The sequence below is a fragment of the Haemaphysalis longicornis genome, unplaced genomic scaffold (genome assembly GCF_048455015.1).
Source record: "Haemaphysalis longicornis isolate Haplotype H1 unplaced genomic scaffold, Haemaphysalis longicornis Haplotype H1 scaffold_3, whole genome shotgun sequence".
Lineage (NCBI taxonomy): Eukaryota > Metazoa > Arthropoda > Arachnida > Ixodida > Ixodidae > Haemaphysalis > Haemaphysalis longicornis.
The window spans coordinates 231,425,796-231,449,199 of NW_027526335.1; the positions used below are offsets into that span (position 1 = coordinate 231,425,796).

General features: G+C 49.9%; 1 protein-coding gene across 1 annotated transcript in view; it reads right to left on the reverse strand.

Annotated features, from left to right (window-relative positions):
• LOC144176045 (venom metalloproteinase antarease-like TtrivMP_A) overlaps positions 1-23,404 on the reverse strand; it is a 258,958-nt gene that overhangs the window by 14,323 nt on the left and 221,231 nt on the right. The window contains exon 13 of the mRNA XM_077705165.1: positions 7,327-7,446. Coding sequence (XP_077561291.1) covers positions 7,327-7,446 — 120 coding nt within the window. The remainder of the gene's footprint in view (positions 1-7,326; positions 7,447-23,404) is intronic.

Here is a 23,404-nt window from a genome sequence, read left to right on the forward strand (position 1 = left end):
ACCTTCCTTGGAGGTTTGGATGAAAGACCCCGCTACTTCTGCTGCGGAGGAGATAGGAAGGGTGCCACATACATCTCCTCATCCGTAGTCCCGGGGGGTGTCGATCGGACCAGGCCCCCTGGGCTTTCCCCCCTTTTGAGTGCCCTTCATTTCTGCCGTCACCGCCACGGGCGTTGGGAGCGCCACAAGCGGGGCAGACGGTGGGGCGAGGATGAAATCGCCGCACGCTCCCGGTTGTCCAATTGTTCAGTGCCCTCAGGTGCACTGTGGGCTGGCGGAGTGGCAGCGTGAGGAGCTGCATCGCTGCCAACGGTGTTTGTGGCAAACGCGAGCACTGCAGGCTCTGCAGGCAGTGCGGTGCCGGATTTGGCTGGCGGAGACAACCCGGCGGTGGGCAAGCGCAGGACAAGGTCAGTCTCGCTGACCTGGGTTGCCGCCGAAACCATACCCGCTCCGCCCCCGGGTGAGCGGCGCCGGGGGAAAGAGGCGAACCTCTTTCGCGCCTCTGGGAAGGAGCTGTTTTCAGTTACTTTAACGTTAATGAATTTCTTTTCCTTGTAATTTCTCGCAGTTCCGGTAGTATGCCGCGTGCGGTCCTCGGCAGTTCGGACAACTGGAGGTGGTGGAGTTACAGTTGTCGGTGGGGTTCTTTTGTCGTACAGGTTGTTTTGCCGCGGCAAGAAGTTATACCGTGCCCGAACCGCTGGCACTTGAGGCAGCGGTGCGGGTTAAGCATGGAGGCACGTACTCCACACCTAATGAAACCAGGATTAATACGTTCAGGAAGTTTTGATCTGTTGAAGGTCAAGATTATGTGTTTCGTTTGTATTTCTATGTTGTCCTTACGTATGGCGATCTCCTGACGGCTGTCACGCCTTCATCCTTCAGGTCTTCAAGAAGGTCGGTGTCTCTTTCGCTCACTAGGTATGCCTCAGAAATCACACTATCGGTGCTGCGGTGGGGTGTGACACTGATGTCCACATCTGCCCTGCGGGTTTGTGCCAGGAGAATTGTTGCTAGCTGCAGTGAGTTTACTTCACCTAACACTTCACCGGGTCTGAGTTTTTTTGCCTCGAAAGATTTTCTGAGGATTCTTTCAAGCCACTTGGAGACGAGAAATACCGACTAAGAGACAGGTTTTTATTTATGAACTGATTCAATGACCAAAAAATTTCACCATCTTCCTGTAGGGGAACCCTGAGTAGTATGCGAAGCAGCCATGGGGTTGACTGAAGTCGACTGCGTTTAGGTAGTCCGCAGACATGATGCTCACCTCGTCTATGATCACGCATTTCACGTTCTGGAAGGCCACACGGAAGGTGTTCGACTCGCTGGCGCTGATGCCTCCGTCCTTGTTGGGCGGTGGTCTTCCCAGAGAGCTTGAAAGCCGCGTTCACCGTGGTTCCTCCCACTGCCACAGCCGCCTTTCCGGTGCTCGCGCAGAGGGCGAACGCGTTGTAGGCGGTGTTGTTGACGGTGTTGCTGTACCGCCTGTTGAGGTCCATGGCAAGCCGGAGGACGAACGCCTTGCCGCAACCGGCCGGTCCGGTTAAGAAGACCCGTAACGGAAGAGCTGACGGTGTCGTCTGCCGGTGGATGATCTCGCGCAGTAGGTTATGTTGTTCCGCGTTTGTCATCCTCATCAGGTTGCAGTATTCGTCCCGGTTCATGATGTCCTAGCGCTTGCGCATTGCCGCGCACAGACTGGCGTGTTTGATCAGGCGCACCAAGTCTTGCCTCGGGATGAGGTCGGTGTCTTCGTGTTCCGTGTGGACGGTGATGATGATGATGATGTCCTCAAAGATTTTGGCACGTACCCACAAGGGGGGATTGGCAAGGGCTACATCGGTTGTTAAATACATGGGGACTTCAAAATACCAAATTATTTCCGGAAAGAGGCTGTAAAACGAAACTTACTTATGAATAAAACCCAAATTTACCATTAATTAGCACCCTTCAGCAATTCAAACGACCTGAAGCAGAAAGAAAATTTTGAATGCAATTATAATATCCCTTTTTGCAAACCCCAAATTTGATGCGCCAATAGATAATATAAGTGGAATCGAAGAAGTCAACCCCAAACGCTCAATTGGGCCCTTCAAAAGCAGTTGTCTAGCTGTTGAGAAACGGTGGCAGTCGAGAAAAAAAATGTTCGATTGTTTCAGGGACCTGGCACCGCACACATAGTTCGTAGGTGAAAGTCCTGATCTGAAAAGATAGAAATTACGCCTTGGAATCCTGCTGCGCAGCCTGGTGAAGGTCACTTCACATTGCCGAGAACCACAAAAATGAACATTCCACCCGACCTTTAAATGTTGGTACTTTTTAAATGATAAAATTGTGTTTGAACGAGTAGCTTCTAAATGCCAATATCGTCTTAATCTTGAAGATGCAAATAGATCCATATTAAGCATTCCGAATTGAATGGGAGCTGTGACAGCGAGATTAGCTCAATTGTCCGCTAGCTCGTTGCCCCTCATGTTCGTATGGCCAGTGACCCAAGACAAGCGTACCTCCTTCACGTGCCTAGGAACAAAAAATAATAGTGTGTGGTACAATGGAGAGTCGGAAGAGGAAGTTAATGCCGAAATAACTGCCATCAAATCAGATAATATGATGATTTGTGATACATGCTGCGGTACTTTGCATAGAGCGAGAGCTATTGCTAAACATTCGGCCATAAAAATGGGTGTGTAATCCGGGATTCGTAGCGAATAACTCCAATATATACATTGTGAAAAAACACCAATTCCAGCTTTCTCGCCATTTTGAGATGGATCAGTATAAATCACCGAACACGCAGGGCACTTGCATAAATATTCATTTAAAATAGCGGCTAATAGCGAACGGGGGAGAAGTTTTGGATTATCACGGCAGGAGTAGGTGGTGCTTCTTCTTCTTCTTGTTGTTGTGCCCTCTTCTCCGCGGTGCTGTCCGCGGCGCTGACACTGGCGTTGACGCTGGCGTTGCAGGGGGCGTTACCGGTGGCGTTGCCCGTGGTACTCATCCCGGCTTTGCGGGAGGAGGTTCCCATACGGAAAGATGACGACGGTGCTTGAACGCGAAGCTATCTCGTGACGAATTCTTTGGTTTGCCAGTCCCTAGGGGCATCCTGCCACAAGCATTATCAGCGGTGCCTGGCCAGGCATGCGCAGTGGGGTTGTGGACGCCGCACAACGGCGCCCACAGAATGGCGGCGGGAACAGGCTCGACCATAAGCTGCTTCGGACGGGGATAGCTGTCAGTTTTCAGAAGACTGATGTTTGGAAGAGAGGGAAATGGAACTTCGGTGTGAACCCTTCCAGGGACCGAACATGTTGGGGAGGGGGGGGGGGGCTGGAAATACCACACGGCATAGTATAAACGCGGAGGACGGGGTTACTATATTCTACACCCTTACCCATATTGGCGGTGAGCGCGACCACGGGCGGCGCGCCTGCGTGACGTAGGCTTATGGATTTTCGCATTCGTCGTCTGCTTCACTCGGGCTCGTTCTCCGTGCTGATTCTTTGCACTCGATTGACGTCTGATGCTTGTGCGCACCAGATTTTGCGTGTGCAGAGTTTTTTTATCCTAATATCAGAATTAAAATCGCATACGCTAGCTCAATGCGTCAGTTAAAATGTATTTTCGGATACCGCTACTGAAGAAACATTGCCGGCGTCGTCCCATTCCTTGCGAAGCTGAAGCTGGTCCTGTGCAGAGCGCGATGAGTCGAAGCTAGGCATTAGATTTTGTATCGAGCAATCTGTCGAACAAAGAAAACAGCCAGCTACAAGCGAATCTACAACAGCGAAAAGACAAGGCCAAAACAAATTTCAGGCCTTGGGGGCTGTCGGCTTTGGCAGAAGACATCAGGATTCCCAGTTATCATATTTAAAGTAAAACAGTTTTTGCAACCTTGCCGAACGATCGAGAGTATTGTATCACATCTGTTTGTGTTGTTAGGGTATGAAAGTATGCTGACATGCACTATGGGCTGCAAAAACTGTAGGTTGTGTTCCCAATAACCCACTGTGTGTACAGGCGCGTGCTGGTATTATACTAGGCTTCTAAACAGTATGGAGGTTTATTGAGCAAAACGAGACACGTCTACCGTAGAGATACAGTAACACTATGCTTGCTCAGTACATTTCCCACAGCCATATCTTCCCAATAATTAGAATTGCTTTATAGAAAAATTTCACCTAAGAGAAGGAGGAGATGGAGCAGGAGAAAACTTTATTTAACCGTAAAATCGAGTTAATTAGTAAGCCGGGGCGTCAGTCGAGGACCACAGAGCAAGAGTAATTTTCTTTAATTCATAGAACGCCATTCTGGGAAGTCCAGAATTTGTTCTTTATGCTTAAACAGGTTGGAAAACAATAAGGAGCTCCCAGGGAATCGTCATAGGTTTCTATTCTTGTAATATATGCACGTATATTATTTATTGCGTTCGGTACCGAGTATATCATGCCTTGAACACCGTACTAATTTCCGAATTGTTCGGGTTGAGAGTCAGTTCGCTATGACAACGTTGGTTACGATAGAAATTCGGAACACCAAAGCCGCCTTCGAGTACTCTAGATAACGTTGTCTGGGCAGAGGTCGCGGTGACGTAGCACAAACCTCCTCAATGTATTTGCATGTGAATAAACAACGCAAGGTGCGGATATGCACCTTCTTGCAGGCAGCCATACGGAAAGCCAATTTGTGGAGAAGGGAATGTATGCAATGCAGCCAGGAGAAAAAATCCACATGATCTCCATGAGCCTGCCAGACATCCCGAAGCCTACTAAGGCGACATTTGTAACGGCGTAAAAATATTAATGCGTCACGCACAGAAAAAAAAATATTCAGTTGTTACGAGTCAACGAAAACGAAAGAAATAGAAGACAGCCGCTTTATTTCCTGCTGTGCGATGCGCGTGTACGGCGCCGCTGCTTGGTACGTAGCATTAGACTGTTAGAGCATCTCAAGAGCATCTCAAAAGTACTGTAGAAGAGCCCACTCATTTTGAGTACTTATCGATGAGCTCTTAACGCTGAACCTCGCGAATAAGCTAGAAAGAACGAGTTACGAACGATCTTCTGACCGATGCTCTTACGAAAGTTGTTCTCTCTCTCCTATAGTGTTGCAAACTTGTTGGGGACACAGCTTGAAGTTGTTCAGAGGTGTGAGAAGCTGGCAAAAATAACTGAATTTCTAGAAGTGCGCTCTCCAATGCATTAAACCATCAAAGCGGGCGATTTCTAGCACAGGCACTGCTGCCCCTCACGGCCAGAGCGTAGCAGACGACAGCGGCGCGAGTCTCTAAGCCGACGTCAGAGCCAGGGGGCGCAACTCAAACATCTCATCGCCAACAGCTCAAGATGTCCTGGAGCTTCTTGCCTGGCAAACAAACAGGGCGCCCATCTGCCAGAGCCTGACCTCCTTACCCTCCACCTATAAACGCATCGTCACGGTAGGTTATAACTTATGTTAGGGAGCTCGGGGTCCGCGATGTCGCCAATACCGTCACGAATATTACTCAAGGTGTCCCGTGCGGGGTGCCGTGCCTTGGAACGACCTGCTTGACGATCAGGGCACACGCGGGATGGTAGCCCCTGAACTTGCGAAGATGGACATTCCTGAACTACGTGTCCCCGAAATTTTGATGAGTACCGTAATTCAGAGCCTGGAAGATGCCATTCATCCTCCTCCTCCCTATCCAGCTTATGCACTTTAACCTGAGCCTTCGCCAAAAGACACCGTGCCTTCTGGTCCGAGTCAGAGCAGCTACACGCGAACACACAAACACCGTGTACCTTCCGCACGACTCGTCGCTCCTCATCAAGCCAACCCTTCCGCCACAGTGCGGACGTCACAAGCTCTGCGACGGCGACGTTTAGCCCGTCCCCATCGAAAATGATTCGTTCAAGTTTGGAGGGCATTCACCACCCTGCTACGTGACTCGTGTGCCTTCACACAATAAAAGCAGCGTCAATTTAAGCCACCACGACGGTCAATGGCCCATCAGTCACCCATCCATAGACGAACGCGGCGGTGACTTCGCCACTTCAGCAGCACAAGTAGTCGTGCTCCGCGCAACGACAAAGCTTTCTACATGGCGAAGCCACCCAACACTCGTACGCCGTGTCCACCTGGTTCCTTGGCAAGTTTTGTGGCTCCGACAGTGCACTCAAGCTTTGTTGGACATCACTCTCGCGTCTGGCCGCTTCTAGGAGCGTTTGCCCGCAGGACGCTTGTTTCCGCCTGCGCTCGTTTCCGCCTCCCAGGTAAGGCCCCCCGCGGGAAATGCACTTACCGGACGCCCTCCATGGACCGACTAGGACACCATAAAGACAATCACCGTGGACAAATCTTAGTGATCACCGGTGTTGTACACCCCTGTCCATACATTTTTTTCGCGCAACATACGTCATCCATTCCTCATCGTAACGGGCTGAGTGAGGATGAGGTTCCGATTAGATGACCCCATCGTCATCGTAATCATTACGGTCATCATCATCATCATCAACGGTACCAGGAGACGACCGCCAGTACTTGCCAAACGCCTCACGTCGATGAAACGCGACTCAGCAGCTGGGCGGTCGCTCGTGTCCGGCGCTCGTCCAAGTTCTGGCCGGGCCAACGCTCAAATAAATGTGGGAAGCCGCATCTGCTCCACGCGTGCTTCCTTCAAAAGAATAGGACACGCGCTTCCCTTAGCACACAGATAATACAGCCGGGTGCAGCAGGGTGGTAAAAAACAAAACACATACATAAACAAACCCAATGCTTCGTTCGCGGCAATACGTTTGGTAACTTTTATAAACTTCTCGGTTTCGTGGCATCCAGAACAAAGCTGGAACCACTGTTTCGCTCGTAAGAGCATTTTAAGATCCTTCGCCTGATTATAGAGGCCGCAGACTGTCAGAAGCCTGTGCGAATCTGCACCGTTCCCGAACTTGGCGCGCTCAACTTTCTAATACAACCGACCACAGAAACAAGTTGTGCTAATCTACTCCGAAGGATTTATGTGGTTCTCTTGGGCCCGATGTAAAACAATTCCCAATAATTTGGTGGACCAACTTATGGGCATCCAAAAGGTAGCGGAGCAGGCCCCAAGGTTATATTTTTTAATGCGGGACATTTGCGTCTTTCAAGAAATTAGGAAGGATCAGAAACGCAAACAATATCAACTTTACGGGCGCATAGAGACACCTTTTCCGCCGACGCATCATGCATACATGCATACATGTTAACATACATGTTTGTGCTTATAATCATTGAATAAAAAGTGAATTCAGTAGGGCAGGGAAATGCGCACGAGCTTAGCCAGACGGCAAAATATCTGCAACGTACGCTGTTGGATCCATTGCAGGGAGAATAGTCCATCATAAATGTTTGCAGATAGGTATCATGACCGTAAACCTCCTTTGGCACGGAGCAATGACCACGGCAGTTCTCAATTCCGTAATAATCCTGAAAATAAATGCCGCAGTTATCTATTAGGACTTCAAGGACAAAAATAACCCGCTACTCGTACATTCCCGTATATATATATATATATATATATATATATATATATATATATATATATATATATATATATATATGTATGTATTTATATATATATATATATAGATATATATATATATATATATAGATATATATATATATATATATAGATATATATATATATACAGATATATATAAATCTAGAGAAAGATAAACTCACAAAGCGCGCAGAAATAGTATAAGTAAAGAGTCGGATACACAGCAAGAACAATAACAAACAAGGTTTACTTACGCAGCGGCGACGGGACTTGCCTTCATCAGAGTAAAGTTACATGATTTTGCTGTCGCAAACATTTCAAACACATTTCCTATATAGGTTTGCAGAAAACTGTGAGAAGGAGCGGAAAATGTTTCGGAAATGGAGAGTGTGCATACAGTGGGGCTACGCCTATGTTACAACAACAACAAACCAAAAAAAAAGGGGGGGGGGAGCGAGAGAGAGAAAAAGGGGTCGTGTTAACAAAGCAGCGTTCAAGGTTGCACCATGACGGGTCAACGTATGCCGCGCGGGCTGCAAGTTCAGACACTGCGGGAAACTGGACAACCCCGGTTTCAAAAGAAAGGGAAGAGTATACAGTAAGGTATTCAGTGGCTGGGGAGACTGGTTGGGGCGGAAGCGAAGATGGGTGTGCCCCCCGCGGATGAAGAGAATAGATAGGGGGCACAAAAGAGCATTTCACAGAAGCTAGCAACTGAACAGGAAATAGGTGGGGTCACAAAAGGTTAAACATGAATAGATCACAAAGAGTTAAACATTCTTAAGTGGTGGTGGGAACGAGGCCTCCCTCCCCAGGACAAATGGCATTGTTGATCCGCATTAGGCTCATGAAGCTGCTGTATTAGGAGAGTTTCGGCGAATTCTGATGGGAAACTCGAGGGTAGGAATAATGAACATAGATATAAAAATTATGAAGCCGCCAATTTTAATCGAGGGAGAAGCACGTTAGTTTGCCGTAACTTTCATTAATTCCAAGTGTGGCTGACCCAAACTTATAAATGAGATAAGATTCCCGAACCTCGCGGTCGTGGTGCGTTTTGAAGGCGGATTCTAAAATCGTTGCTTTAACATGTTCAAATGCATGCCCGGGACGGTTCACATGTCTTGACAGGGGCAAATAAGGGCAGGTTTTTGCATGAGAGCGGTGAATATTGAACCGTATTCGGAAGGGCGTTTCAGTTTGGCCGATATATTGTTGCCTACAAACAGTGCACTCTAGAAGATATACGAAATTAGCGGAGTCACAGTTAAAGTTACCTTTTATATATACGTAGTAGTCTGAAGCCGTGCTGGTGGCGCGCTGTGTAGTGGTCATGTGTGGGCATACTTTACATCGGGGTTTATTGCAGGGCATGCAGTCAGTAGTTGCCAGTCGGTTGATACGAGAGTTAGTAAGAAAGTCACCTAAATTCTTATTACGCCGGTAGACAACGCGTGGTGGTTCGGGGAATATCCTTTTTAAGCGGTCACTTAGCATTAGGATATTGTGATGTTTTTTTAGCACGGTTGACACTCTTGGAGAGGAGGATGAGTGGGTTAAAACTAAGTTAGTTTGCGGGTTCCCGTTCGGGGCTTTTTTTTTTACAGATTTCGTTACGGTCTAATTGGTTGGCTCGCACAATAGCGTCGTCGATAACTTTTTCCGGGTATTTTTTATTCAGGAGGGCGGTCTTGAGTTCTCGACAGTTTGAGTCAAAGTCGGCTTGGTTTGAGCAAATTCTCCTAAATCGGTGGGCTTGGCTGTAAGGTATCGCTGTCTTGCAGTGTCTGACATGGCTACTTCGGAAGTGCAAATACTGCCGCGTGTCTGTGGGTTTTCTATACAGTTTAGTTTGAAGCCGACCTCGGAAGGTAGTAACGATGACGTCCAGAAAGTTTACACTGTGTTCCGAATAGGAATGAGCAAGGGAAATACTAGGATGGGCTAGGTTAAATGCCTCAATGAAGGTGAGGAGCTCCGCCTCACCGTGTTGCCAGATCATGAATATGTCATCAATATACCTTTTATAGTACATTGGCTTTAAATTTTGGGTGTCAAGAAAGTTTTATTCGAGGTGAGCCATACAGATATTAGCGTAGTTAAGTCCGATTCGAGTTCCCATTGACGTTCCGCTGACTTGCACGTAATGAACTCCGTCGAACTCAAAATTGTTAAGTTCAAGAATAAGCCTAAGGAATGTTTGGAGAGCAGAAGAATCGATAGGTTTGTCGCACGATGATTGCTCATACGCAAGTGATACAGCGGCGATGCCATCTTCATGGGGGATGTTAGTATACAGTGACGCAACATCAAGGGTGACCAGAAGGCAGTTATCAGGAATTTCAATTTTTGAGATGTCTGAGAGAAAGTCATTGGTATCCTTATGAAGGAGGGAAAGCTGGGCGGAATGTCCTATGGCACCAAGACTGCCAGAACAGAGGTCCTCGCTATGCATGTAGCGAATCATAATAGGAAATGAGGGGCTCGTTGAAAATAAGACAGAAATAAAGTTTGGTAGTCAAGAAAACCTCGGAAAGCAAAGGGGAGGATATGGTAGGTCATTGAAACAGTGGAGAATACCTATATATATATATATATATATATATATATATATATATATATATATATATATATATATATATATATATTGTAAGCGCTGGATAGTGCCCCGACACCAGAGGAAAGTGCGTCCTGACAATCCCCCGGTAGTTGTACACAAACGGTATGTGCGAAGTACTAGCAGAAGGGTATGCGCCAGTGGACTCGTACTCTGGAGGCCTGTCTTCCACATGCAATCATGCTTCATCATCGTCATCAGTTGTCTATCATCATCAACGCCCTATCATCAAGGCATTTCACGACGATGCTGTCGCAGGTCATCTAGCCTTCCATAAGACATTCAACCGCATAAGAAGCCGATACTTCTGGCCCGGCCTATCCGCTAGCGTGGCGAAATATGTTGCGTCGTGTGCCGCGTGTCAGTATCGCAAGTGACCCACTTCCGGCCCCACAGGGACACTCCAACCCCTGCCTTGTCCCTCATCTCCATTTGAACTTGTAGGGATTGATCTCTATGGCCCTCTGCCCGTTACCTCGGCAGGACATCGGTGGATTGTTACCGCCGTAGACCACCTCACTCGCTACGCGGAAACGGCTTCTGTTCCCACAGGTTGCGGTACCGAGGTGGCTGAATTCTTTTTGACGAATATTTTCTTACGCCACGGACCTCCCCGAGTTCTTCTTAGCGACCGAGGTCGTGTATTTCTTTCTGCCGTGCTTGGAGAGGTTCTCCGCGCAGCCGAGACTGTTCACCGCACTACGTCCAGCTACCATCCTCAAACGAACGTCCTGACCGAACGGTTCCACCGCACCCTTTCCGACATGATTTCTTCTTACATTCAACCGGACCACAAAAACTGGGACATTATTCTTCCGTTCGTCACGTACGCATACAATACCGCCGTTCAAAGTACTACAGGAGTTTCGCCATTTTTCCTTGTTTATGGCCGCCAACCAGCTTCTGTTCTTGATACGTCTTTCTTGTCCGCACCTGTACTTCCAAGAGCCAACATTCCCGATGAGTTCATTTCTCGACTGGATCATACCCGTCATCTAGCTCGTCTGAGGACAAAAGCTACACAAGAAGAGCGCAAGGCCAATTATGACGCCATGCATCGCGTTGTCTCCTTCAAAGCTGGTGATCAAGTTCTGCTTTCTACTCCCCTTCGTGCCCCAGGACTTTGTGAGAAGTTCTTGCCCATCGGACCTTACACTATTGTAGAGCAGACTTCCCCTGTGAATTACCGAGTGACCCCCAACGCTAGTGTCACCGACCGTCGTTGTCGTGGACCCGAGATCGTGCACGTTTCCCGGCTCAAGCCATTTCTCTCTCGGTATACACACTCTTAGCGCCCGAGTCGGCCGCTCCACAAAGGGGGGGATATTGTAAGCGCTGGTTAGTGCCCCGACACCAGAGGAATGTGCGTCCGGACAATCCCCCGGTAGTTGTACACAAAGGGTATGTGCGAAGTACTAGCAGAAGGGTATGCGCCAGTGGACTCGTACTCTGGAGGCCTGTCTTCCACATGCAATCATGCTTCATCATCGTCATCAGTTGTCTATCATCATCAACGCCCGTCTTGGTTGTTCTCTGGGGCTCGCTCCCTGTCATGTAGGACAAGGCTCGCCTAATAAAGACGTTCCCCAAGACTACTGGTGCGCGCCTTACAATATATATATATATATATATATATATATATATATATATATATATACATATACACATATATATATTGTGACGAAGAGAAGTCGAAGAGGACGAAGTTGTGTGCGTGGCTTTGCTTGGCGCTGTGATGGACGTCATCATGTAAATACATCACTTCGCATTCAGCCATTGTTCCTGTCATTCGTCCTGCCGCCACGTAACATTTTGGTAGAGGTAGGGGGTAGATCCCCATACCGGCACTCAAGCATTGCCCGCCTCTGTTCCTGATGCGTTTTCCTGATGGTTCCTGGATTGCTTCGGCTTGCACCAGCCCCGGAGTTTCATGGAAACGTCCACGTTCATGGAAACGTTCATAGAAACGTTCATAGAAACCATGAAATCCTTTGTCTTTTTCGTCAGGCCAACCTGCAGCTCAATTCAGCGAAGTGCCGCTTCGCGAGGCGTGAACTAACCATTTTTCCGCGTTGGTTTAACCTGTTTGGTCCCTTTCCGCAGTCTGCGGCCGCAAATCGGTGGATTGCAGTGGCCACTGATTACGCGACCCTTTACGCAATAACACGGGCCCTTCCAACCAGCTGCGCTACTGATGTCGCGGATTTCCTCCTTTACGAGGTTATCCTCCATCATGGTGCTCGTCAGTTATTGACTGACCGCGGTCGAAACTTCCTGTCGCGAGTAGTCGACGACATCCTTCGCTCCTGCGCAACCACGCACAAATTTACTACTTCCTACCATCCGCAGACCAACGGTTTTACGGAGCGACATAAGAGAACCCTAACGGATATGCTCTCCATGTACGTTTCGGATGACCATCGTGACTGGGACATTGCTTTACCTTTCATTACATTCGCATACAACTCGTCCCGTCATGATACAGCCGGATTTTCTCCTTTTTACCTCCTCTACGGTCGAGAGCCGGTCTTGCCCCTAGACACCTTAATCGAACACTTCTGACTATGCCCAACATGCCATTGCCCTGGCTGACTTTGCCCGCAGCATAGGGCGCACCAAGCTTACGTCATCCCAGGATTCGCAAGTCTCGTTACGATCGACGCCACAACATCCGCCACTTTGAGCCAGGTTCCCTCGTGCTGCTCTGGTGTCCTGCGCGCCAAGTAGGGCGTTCTGAGAAACTGCTCGCCCGTTACTACGGCCCCTATCGTGTCCTGCGCCAAGTGACTGCTCTAAACTATGAAATCACCCCTGTCGTTCCGGCTGACTGTCGTTCCGGCGCTCTCCGAAGACTGACATCGTCCATGTCGTCCGTCTAAAGCCCTGCCGATCCCAGCCTAGAGTTATGCCCTGCGCAGCACCGAGACGGTGCTCCTACGGGAGGGGGGTTCTGTTACGAGACATCACCATCAAGTCAGAATCATCATCAAGGAGGGAAGAGAAAGAAGACGCTGAGAGGAACGCGCGTGGTCTTCGGCCCCTTGCTTGGACGGCGCTTAGTCGGTCTTACTGTGCCTTCTGTAAATACCGGACTACCGCGTATCAATATTGTGTGCGTAGTGCGTGGCTTTGCTTGGTGCTGTGATGACGTCATCATGTAAATATATCGCCTCGCATTCAGCCATTGCTCCTGCCATTCGTCCTGCCACCACGCAACATTTTGGTGGAGCGCGCGGGGTACATCCCCATACCGAAACTCAAGCCTTGCCCGCCTCTGCTCCTGATGCGTTTTGCTGAGGGCTCCTGGATTGCGTCGGCTTGCCCCAGCCCCGGAGCTTCATGGATACGTCTACGTCCCCAGCCCTGTGTCTCCAGCCGGTGAGGCGCCGCGACCAGCCGAGAAGAAATCCGCCGTGACCAGAACTGACGATGATGCCGCTCCCACGCCCAGTACACCGGCGCATCTCCAAGGGCCTTCGGCATTTCAGCTGCATTGACGGGCATCACTGTTCGTTGGTCGTGGTTCATCGAGCTCATCCCCGTCATCCGTGGCGGCATGGACTTCCTCACTGTTTATAATCATCTCAATTTCATTCCACGTGTTCGCCCATCCACTCCGACCTCGACCGGGACGGTCGACGCGTCGACGAGGGGCCATGTCACGAAGAGAAGTCGAAGAGGATGAAGTTGTGTGCGTGGTGCGTGGCTTTGCTTGGTGCTGTGATGGACGTCATCATGTAAATATATCGCCTCGCATTCAGCCATTGCTCCTGCCATTCGTCCTGCCACCACGCAACATTTTGGTGGAGCGCGCGGGGTACATCCCCATACCGAAACTCAAGCCTTGCCCGCCTCTGCTCCTGATGCGTTTTGCTGAGGGCTCCTGGATTGCGTCGGCTTGCCCCAGCCCCGGAGCTTCATGGATACGTCTACGTCCCCAGCCCTGTGTCCCCAGCCGGTGAGGCGCCGCGACCAGCCGAGAAGAAATCCGCCGTGACCAGAACTGACGATGATGCCGCTCCCACGCCCAGTACACCGGCGCATCTCCAAGGGCCTTCGGCATTTCAGCTGCATTGACGGGCATCACTGTTCGTTGGTCGTGGTTCATCGAGCTCATCCCCGTCATCCGTGGCGGCATGGACTTCCTCACTGTTTATAATCATCTCAATTTCATTCCACGTGTTCGCCCATCCACTCCGACCTCGACCGGGACGGTCGACGCGTCGACGAGGGGGCCATGTCACGAAGAGAAGTCGAAGAGGATGAAGTTGTGTGCGTGGTGCGTGGCTTTGCTTGGTGCTGTGATGGACGTCATCATGTAAATACATCGCTTCGCATTCAGCCATTCAGACAGCTTACCATCCCCAGACTAACGGACTTACCGAACGCTTAAATCGTACCATGACCGATATGCTTTCCTGCTACGTTTCCTAGGATCACCGCGACTTGGCCGTCTCCCTGCCGTACGTGACGTTTGTCTATAATTCGTCGCGGCATAATACGGCTGGGCATTCGCTGTTCTACCTCCTTTATGGCCGTGAGCCTACCCTACCAGTGGACACCCTTATGCCTATGTCGGCAGACCAACCCTCAGTGCGATCGCAGTACGCTTGAGACGCTCGCGCTTACCATGCTAGGCAGATTGCCCGAAACCGGCTTTGTTCCTCTCAAGCTGATAAAAAAAATCACGCCATATCCACGGAATGAATGATGATAAGTGGGGCGAAGCTCGAGAGGGGGAGATCATCGGTAACCACTGGAAACCTACCCGCCGTATCGGCCTTTCTGAAAACTTCTGCCCGGCTACTGTGGTCCCTTTCGCATCTTGCGCCAAGTTACCGACGTAACGTACGAGATCTCCCCGGTGGCGTCGACACCGTCGAGTCCCGCTGCTTCTACAGACATTGTACATGTACGATTGAAGCCATATGTTTCGCCGGACACTGTAACCCCGTAGCGCCGCGACGGCGCTCGTTCGGCCGGGGAATAATGGCACGAGGCACCGACAGGCGACTAGCAAACTATGTGGTTATGGGGGATTTGCCACAGGTGAAACGAACGGGGATTGTGCGACGAGTTCCCGAGGAAGAAGAGGACGAGGTGGAATCGTTGTGCTTCCCTGAGTGTGTACTAGCGGCACTCAGCCTCTGGCGTTTTGAATATTCCAAATACATTTTTCCACGGCATCCTCGCCACGCAACAATATATATACCCGCACGTCGGCTCTTTCCCTCCTCGTGACTCCCTCTCCCACTTCATGACCTAGGGAAGACGACGACGAAGTGTTTCTCTAGCGGACCGCTGTTCTGTCAGTCCTGAAGGTTTTTGAGTTTATTTTAGTGTTTTTCTCGTCGGGACGCCCTCCCTTGAAGCGGAGATGATGGAAGTAGAACCTGCGGACAGTCCGCCGGGTAACCCGCCGTCGGATAGTGCCACGCTAAGGGAACGAACCTGCCTCCCGAACGAGGCGGGCTCCGAAGACATCGAGCTGTATTCTACTCCCAGCGATGACAGCACGGATGACGACTTCGAGTTGGTGCTCGGGAAGAAGGCGAAGAGGAGGCTGTGGGCCGCGGCTTCTCGGTCGACTGGAGCGTCCTCAACGTCGTGCGCATCGACTGTAGCTGCCCCGAAAAGGCCCCATGTTCATACCGTCTTGTTCGTGCGGCGTCCTCGAATGACAACCTCACAATATTAAATGGGCAAGATATTTCTGTTTCCTTGGAAGCCATTCCGTCAGTGAAAATTAAGGAGGTCAGAGTTAACCGCCGGAAGAATATTATGGCTATTGACGTCGAGCAATGAGACGCTGTTCGTGCCTACGTATCTTCGTGCCTATCTTCGTGCCTAAGGTTCGTGCCTACGTATCTCCAGGCCAGGGCTCTTCCGCGGGGTCATCTATGATGTTGACGCCCCCATACCGGACGCCGACTTACCCATACTTATTAAACCGTCAACGGACTGTGCAAGCATCAAGCGGGTTAGTCGCCTGGGAAAGTCACGTTGCGTTAAGATCGTGTTTCAAGCTATTCCAGCACATCTGAAGGTGGGCCACTTTCGGCACGCCGTGCGACCTTTCGTGCCGAAACCGCTGCAGTGTCGGAAATGAATAAAGATCGGCCATGTTAGCAGCGTTTGCGGACGAGGTACTGTGTGCTCCAAATGTGCTGGGCCGCATGATGCCAAAGACTGCAACGAAAGTGTGCTAAAATGCGCCAACTGTCAAGGCACACATTAGGCCTCGTCGAAGGCCTGCCCTCGCCTCATACAGGAACGAAAGGTTCTGCAACAGATGGTCAAGGATCACTCGTCACACAAAGACGTTTCTGCAAAAGTGCGACGCCGCCGATGATCGTGACGGCGTAGATGATCGAATGCTATCGATATCAAAGACGGCCAGGACCACTCACGTGAGAATCCTACGTCTTCACAGGCACTACCTCTACCACCACCACCTGTACTACCAGCAGAGTCAACAAGCAGCGTGACCTCAATTTCACCTGTAAAGGTCAACGAAGTCTGAAAGTCATCGCCACGAGTGGACCCGTGGCCAAAGCTGCCGTGTCTCACTGCGGTGGAGCCCCGATGGGCGGATGCCAAGCCTAAATACACCCCGACTGCTTTCTCGAAGGATGACGTACAGATCGTCGCTGTTCTCAGGGCATTGATCAACGCCATACGTACGCTACTGGATACGTTGAAAACGCCCACCGCGTTTAGCGCCCTCGAAGTCCTGGATACTCTGGGTCCACTACTGGTCAGCCTCGCGTAATATCATGCCCATGTTACCGCTTCATTCGGCCACGAAGTCCGTAAAGCGTCTATTTTCCAGTAGAATGCAAGAGGTCTCATACCTCGAATGTCTGACATTCGCCAGTTTGTATTTAATAGTCCGTTCCTGGTTCTTGTGATCTGTGAAAAAAACCTACCTACTTCAATTACACTGTCCGGCTATGAAGGCATTGAGTCATATACTTGTGGGACAAGCCGCAACGTTATAGTATTTATTCGCCGGGAACTGAGCTATACTGTTCATTCGATACGCCCGCACGACACTAACCAATACGTATGCTTAAGCGTTAAATAACGAAAGCTCCCTTTCACGCTCTTCGGTGCCTACATATCCCCATCAGCTATCATTGACCGGCAGGGACTGAAGCATATCTCCCAAACAAGACCAGGCCCTTGTATCCTCACCAGAGATTTTAATGCCCACCACCCGCTGTGGGGAAGCTCCAAGATGAACCCTAGGGGTCGAAGTCTTAAATCATTCGCAAGTGAATATGGGCTTTGTGTACCAAATTATGGCAGTCCTACATTTCCTTTCGTTTCATTTCATTTCATTGCATTTATTTCCACCTTAAGGGCCCTGAGGGCATTACATAAGGGGGGGGGGGCGTGCAGAAAGGTGTGACACAGCGCTAAAAAAAGTACAAGGCAACAGAGAAAAAAAAGAACTAGTGACAAAGGTACAGCAATATTAGCAGCAAATACAAAATTACAGTACAAAAATACAGTTGAGAAGTACAAAAGATACGGCATTAACGAAAGGAAACACATAAGGCACATTTGATAGGCAGGTATCATGAAACATGGTTAAGCAATTTTTCGCGGAATAATTTGCGGTCTGCGCACGAGGCTATTGTATCGGGCAAATGGTTCCAGAGGGGTATTGCTTGAGGGAAGAATGAGTTGAGCATTGATGAAGTACGGCTGGGTAGTCGTGCTATGGCGTTGCTGTGGCTGATACGGTACGAGGTTCGGTGTGGCGGTTTTAAGAGAGAGGTGTCTGGATTTCGGGTGATAATAAAAGGCGTGAAGAAGGCAGAGGCGTGAAATGATCCGGCGTGACTCAAGTGAATGCAGGTTCAAAGACTGCTTTAGGGTGGTTACGCTTGTGTTAGTGGAGTACTGTGAGCAGATAAAGCGGGCGGCACGATTCTGTATGGCTTCTAATTTGTGGGTGAGGTATGCCTGTGAGGGATGCCAAATCGATGATGCATATTCCAGTTTTGGTCGTACGAACGTTAGGTAGGCTAGTGTTTTTATGTCCGGAGATGCAAGTTTTAGATTCTGGCGTAGGTAGCCGAGCGTGCGCGCGGCGTCTGAGCAAATGGTTTGTATGTGGAATGTCCATGATAGGGATGGTGAGAGATGAACTCCGAGGTATTTGTAGGATGTTACAGCGGCAATCGGGAACGAGTTAATTTTGTAGGAGAACTGTGATATGGTATTTTTACGGGTGAATGATACCAGTTTACATTTTTCTGTGTTTAGTGGCATTAATGATTGATCACACCATGCTGCGATATGGTTTAGATCTTGTTGAAGAGCAATACTGTCTCCAGGGTTGCGGATGGTAGTGTAAATGACGCAGTCATCGGCGAATAGTCTTAACTGGTTAACAATATTCGGTAGGTCGTTAATGTAAATTAGGAAAAAGCAGTGGTGAGAGGCACGCACCCTGTGGGACCCCGGACGTCACATCAGTGAGGGACGAATGATGGTCATTGACAGTTGTGAATTGCTTACGATTGGTGAGGAAATTTTTAAGCCAGGAAATTATGTTAGAAGGAATTCCAAGGTTAGAAAGTTTAGCGAGCAGTCGGTTGTGGGGAACCCGGTCAAATTCCTTCGAGAAGTCTAAGAAGACGGCATCAATCTGAAGGTTGGCGTCCATATATTGGCGTCCATTTCTCCGCGGCCCGACATATGGGAGCTGCCTGGATCTGACCTTGGCTTCAAGTCACTTCGCTGGACATCTCGAATGGTTTACTGACATCGAAACCCACGGCAGTGATCACATTCCAACATATATCAAAATTAAAGAATTCCAACACTCTTTTTCGCCCAATGTGACCAAACATACTGACTGGCCGAAATTTCAATCCCTTATGGAGGACGCCTGCTGTGCGCGTCTTTCCACAAGCCTAGAAACCGCGATCGGCAGTGCAACACAGGCTCGTATGCGTACTGTCACAATGCCGCCAGAAGTAACAGAATTTGATATCGAACTTGAACGCCCCCGGGCAATTCCATGGCGTGCGTAGCGATGGTAGAGGCGTACAAAAGCCGTACACGACCTCAGGGTAGCCAGAAGCATGCAGAAAAAAATACAGCGCCGCATTTCTCAGGTTCAGGCACGACGGTTGACATTCTGCAAGTCCCTCAACCCTCGGAAGCCATTGTCTTCTATATGGAGGGTAGTGCGTGACCTTTGGCAGCTGTGCAGCAGCGCTACCCATTCAAGGCTTTGGCACTTCGTGAAAACCGTTCAGAGGTGGAGGTCGCAGAAGATTTCTGCGCGAGGGTTGCTGCTGGATTCTTGCACGGGTCCTTGCATCAGATCTGCAAGGACCCGTGAAATCCCTACCCCACGCGATGAACGCATGGAGGTGTTCTTTTCCATGGAAGAGTTGGAGGCAACTCTGGCATCCTGCAGGCGTAGCTGATCACCAGGTCCCGATGGGGTCTCCTACTCCACACTATGCCACCTTGGCCCTCAAGCACGTCAAACGCTTTCGGACATCTTTAATAAAACGTGGACGCATGGGATCATTTCACCGGAGGGGAAAATAAACCACTTGGTCCCTTTACTCAAGCCTGGCAAATCTACGCTTGACCTGCCATCATAGCGTCCTTCGCCACCATACCGGCCTTGGCAAGCTGCCTTTGCAAGGTCATGGAAAGAAGGATACTCACACGGCTGCAGGGGTACCTTGAATACAACAACATATACCCTCAAGTTATGGCCGGTTTCCGACGTGGCCGTTCCTCCATAGACTGCGTGGTGGACCTGGGAACATTTGCACAGCAAGAAAAAAGTCGGAAACGCCTGTCCGCAGCCCTCTTCCTTGACGTTAAGGGCGCCTACGACAATGTCGTCCATGAGGAGAACTACGAACTTGGTGGGCGAATTTACTAATGGGTAGAGTTTCTTACCAGGAAGACCTTTTTGTGTTATGGCAGAGGACGGCCGAACGTCACAGCACTTATTCAACGTGCTGTTCCTCAAGGTGGGGTGCTAAACCCAACGCTTTTCAATCTAACGACCATTGGACCTGTGCCCGCTCTTCCCCAAAATGTATGCGTCTCCATTTATGCCGATGACATTTGCCTCTGGTCTTTGGGTGTCCAGACCACAGCTATGGGCATGAATTCCAAAGGCGGCCAATGTCACGGGATCTTACCTGCAAAGGCAAGGTCTGTGCATCTCTGGTGACAAGTGAGCGCTTTTCGCGTGTACCCGCAAGCCCTTGTCCCGATATTGCATCAAGATCAATGGGAGCTTGCTTCCCTACTCAAGGCATCATACATTGCTCGGCATTATCATCGACAGAGACATTTCATGGAGAGCACATCTGACTGTCCCTAAGAAACTCACCGCCATTGCCCAGATATTCAGATATCTTGCTGGAAACACTTGGGGAACATCGGTAATGAGAATGATGCAGCTGTACTCCGCACATTTTTAGGAGTCTTGCGTTACCGCTTGCTCGCAATTTCCAATACCTGCTCCGCTAACCTTCGGGTAATACAGAGCATCCAAGCACAGGTTCTGCGCATGTGTCTTCGTTTGCCGGGTGGCGCATTAACAGTGGGCACCATTTGCATCGCTCAGGAATACCCAATAGCAACGTATGTGGCTACTGAAACGCTACGCCTATGCATCAGGCTTCTCAAGGGGCTGCCATCTCACCATCTGGCGCAGCTCCCTTATAATCGACCACGATCTACGTTTTCAGCCATTGTCACAATCCACAGGGCTGAAATCCCCTCGAGGTACGTTCCTGTGGTTACGTCGCCCTCCCCGTTGTGGTGTCTGGCACAGCCTGAGATACGTCTCAGCGTTCCGGGAATCGGCGAAAAGGCCGCCTTGCCATCCTTGTCCCTTCAACAGCTTACAAGGCTGTTACTGCATGAACGGTACAACTACCGGAAACATTTATACACGGATGGCTCAATAACGTCATCCAGTTCGGCAGGTGCGGTCGTTGTTCCAGCAGATTTTGCCACAACTAGATTCCGTGTGGCCCATATTACGACCTCCACAGCCACAGAACTCGCAGCCATTCATGAGGCTCTTCATAGCGTTATCGGAACTACTCCTCAACACTGGGCTGTTTTCTAAGACTCTAAGGCTGCTTTACAAAGCCTACGCGAAGCCCTGCGCAACGGCCCCTTCCACCAATTAGTGACAGAGATTAGAGAAAAATACCATCAAGTCATCACAAACGGCCATGACATAATATTCCAATGGCTTCCAGGTCACTGCGGAATCATCGGCAACGTCTTGGCGGATGAAGCTGCTCGTACAGGCCACGACAGCGAACGCACCATCCTGCTTCCGCTTTCAAGGACGGATGCCGCGTGGTCGCTTCGCTCCTTTGCTCGCAGAATCACCATGAAGCAATGGAATACACCGGACATTTTTGAATGACCGTCTCTGTCTTCAAGATCCCCTTCTTCAGCGCCGTCTTTGTATGGGTTGTCTCGACCTCAATCAACTTTACTTTGTAGACTGGTTGGGTCACTTCCGCCTGTGGGGCGGAAGAGACTATAGAGCATGTGCTGTGTCGCTGCCCAGAATACTCTTAGGTGAGGAGCGTGCTTTGCACGGCGCTCAGAAAATTGGACAATATACCACTTACAGTAGAGACTATCCTAGGTCATCGGTCTCCACAATCAAGTTCACAGAAGGCGGCGAAAGCCCTTCTACGTTTTCTGAGCGAAACGAATTTGCAGGAAAGACTATAGTGTCCAGAACGGTACTAGACAGTACGCCTTCCCACTCCTATTCCTTCCTCTTCTCCCACCCTCTTCCTCTTTTATCCCCTTAACACCACTCCCTCAGGGCAGGGTAGCAAACTGGGCTGTACACCTGGTTAACCTCCCGGCCTTTCCGTCCTTCCTTTCTCTCTCTCTATCCCTCTCTCGGCGTAGCATTTTCCTCCTCTCAATTATCCTGCGCAGAGTTTTAGGTGCCGCCAGGGAACCGCCGCGTAACAAGCCTACAGGAAATGCTGAGCGCCCCGAATTCGATGATAGCGCAATTGGATAGATGCGCATTTCATAACGCAAGGGACCCTGGTTCGATTTGGACCTCTGGATGCATTTTCTTTAATTGAGGCCCGCTCTCCCTACTCCTGCTCGTCGGCTCCTTGCCCCCTTGCCCCGTGCCCTCACAGTTCTGGTTTAGCATTTTCCTTCTCTCCACTTCTCCGCGCCAAGTTTTGAACGACCCCAGGCACGAATGGAACTCAAGCTTTCAAGCTTAAGCAGCGTCGCTGTTAAAATCTGCCCCCAATTGCCTTGCAGCTCTGAAGAATTTGAAGTGTGCTTTGGCACCAGAAGCCACTTCTATTTTAATAAATCATATAATAATAATAATAATAATCAGAAAATCATATAAATCATATAATAATAAACCTGTAGGCATGCCAGAACTAAAAAACAAAACATCTTAAAGGGGCAACGACACAAAAATTTTGCATCTTGTTTTTTTTTGTTGCGATAAGTAGCTAGAGACCTACTTATAACCTGTAGAAACCTCATTTGCTTCAGCGTGCGACGGTTGTTTAATTAGAGGCATTTTCAATGCGGCCAGTCGCAGTTTCGGTTTCAGCGCGTGCCGCGAAACGATGGATTTTGTGGATTTTGTGTGAACAAAGCTGACCACGTGACTGTCGGAGGGATATCACTGAGAAGAGCCACCGTAGCTGGCCGTAGCACTGTCGAATCGGCATCGACGGCAGTTTCTGCGAATGCCCCCACGTACTGATCTTGTGAGGCGCCTAATTAAAAAGCGACCGTGGATGTGACGCAGGCGCTGCGAGTGCAAATGCTACCGCGGCTAAAGAACGACGCGCGACGCTCGAGACGGTGGGTGGCAAGACGCGCGCTGGGAGCAGCTGGCCGGTGTGCCTACAGGTCCGCCTACAGATGTGTTCGGCTTAGCACTGCGGCGGACATTCGAGTGCCGCTCTCGTAAGCGGTGCAGATGACAATTTTTAATGCAACCCGCCATCGCATCATTAACTCCTTTCTCATAAGCTCCCACTTGGGTACAATTTCGTGCAGCGGTAACAAGCTATCACTCGAGCTACCTGCGCCGGCCTGGGCCACTTCGCGGCCGTGGCCGCAGCCTGGACAGCGACCGTGCGGCTATAGCTCAGGCTTTTCGTGCCTCCGGCGCGTTTTCGCATCCAATGGTAATAAACAGTAATAGAAACAGAGTGCCTGGAATCGCTGTAGAGCTTTGGTCGCG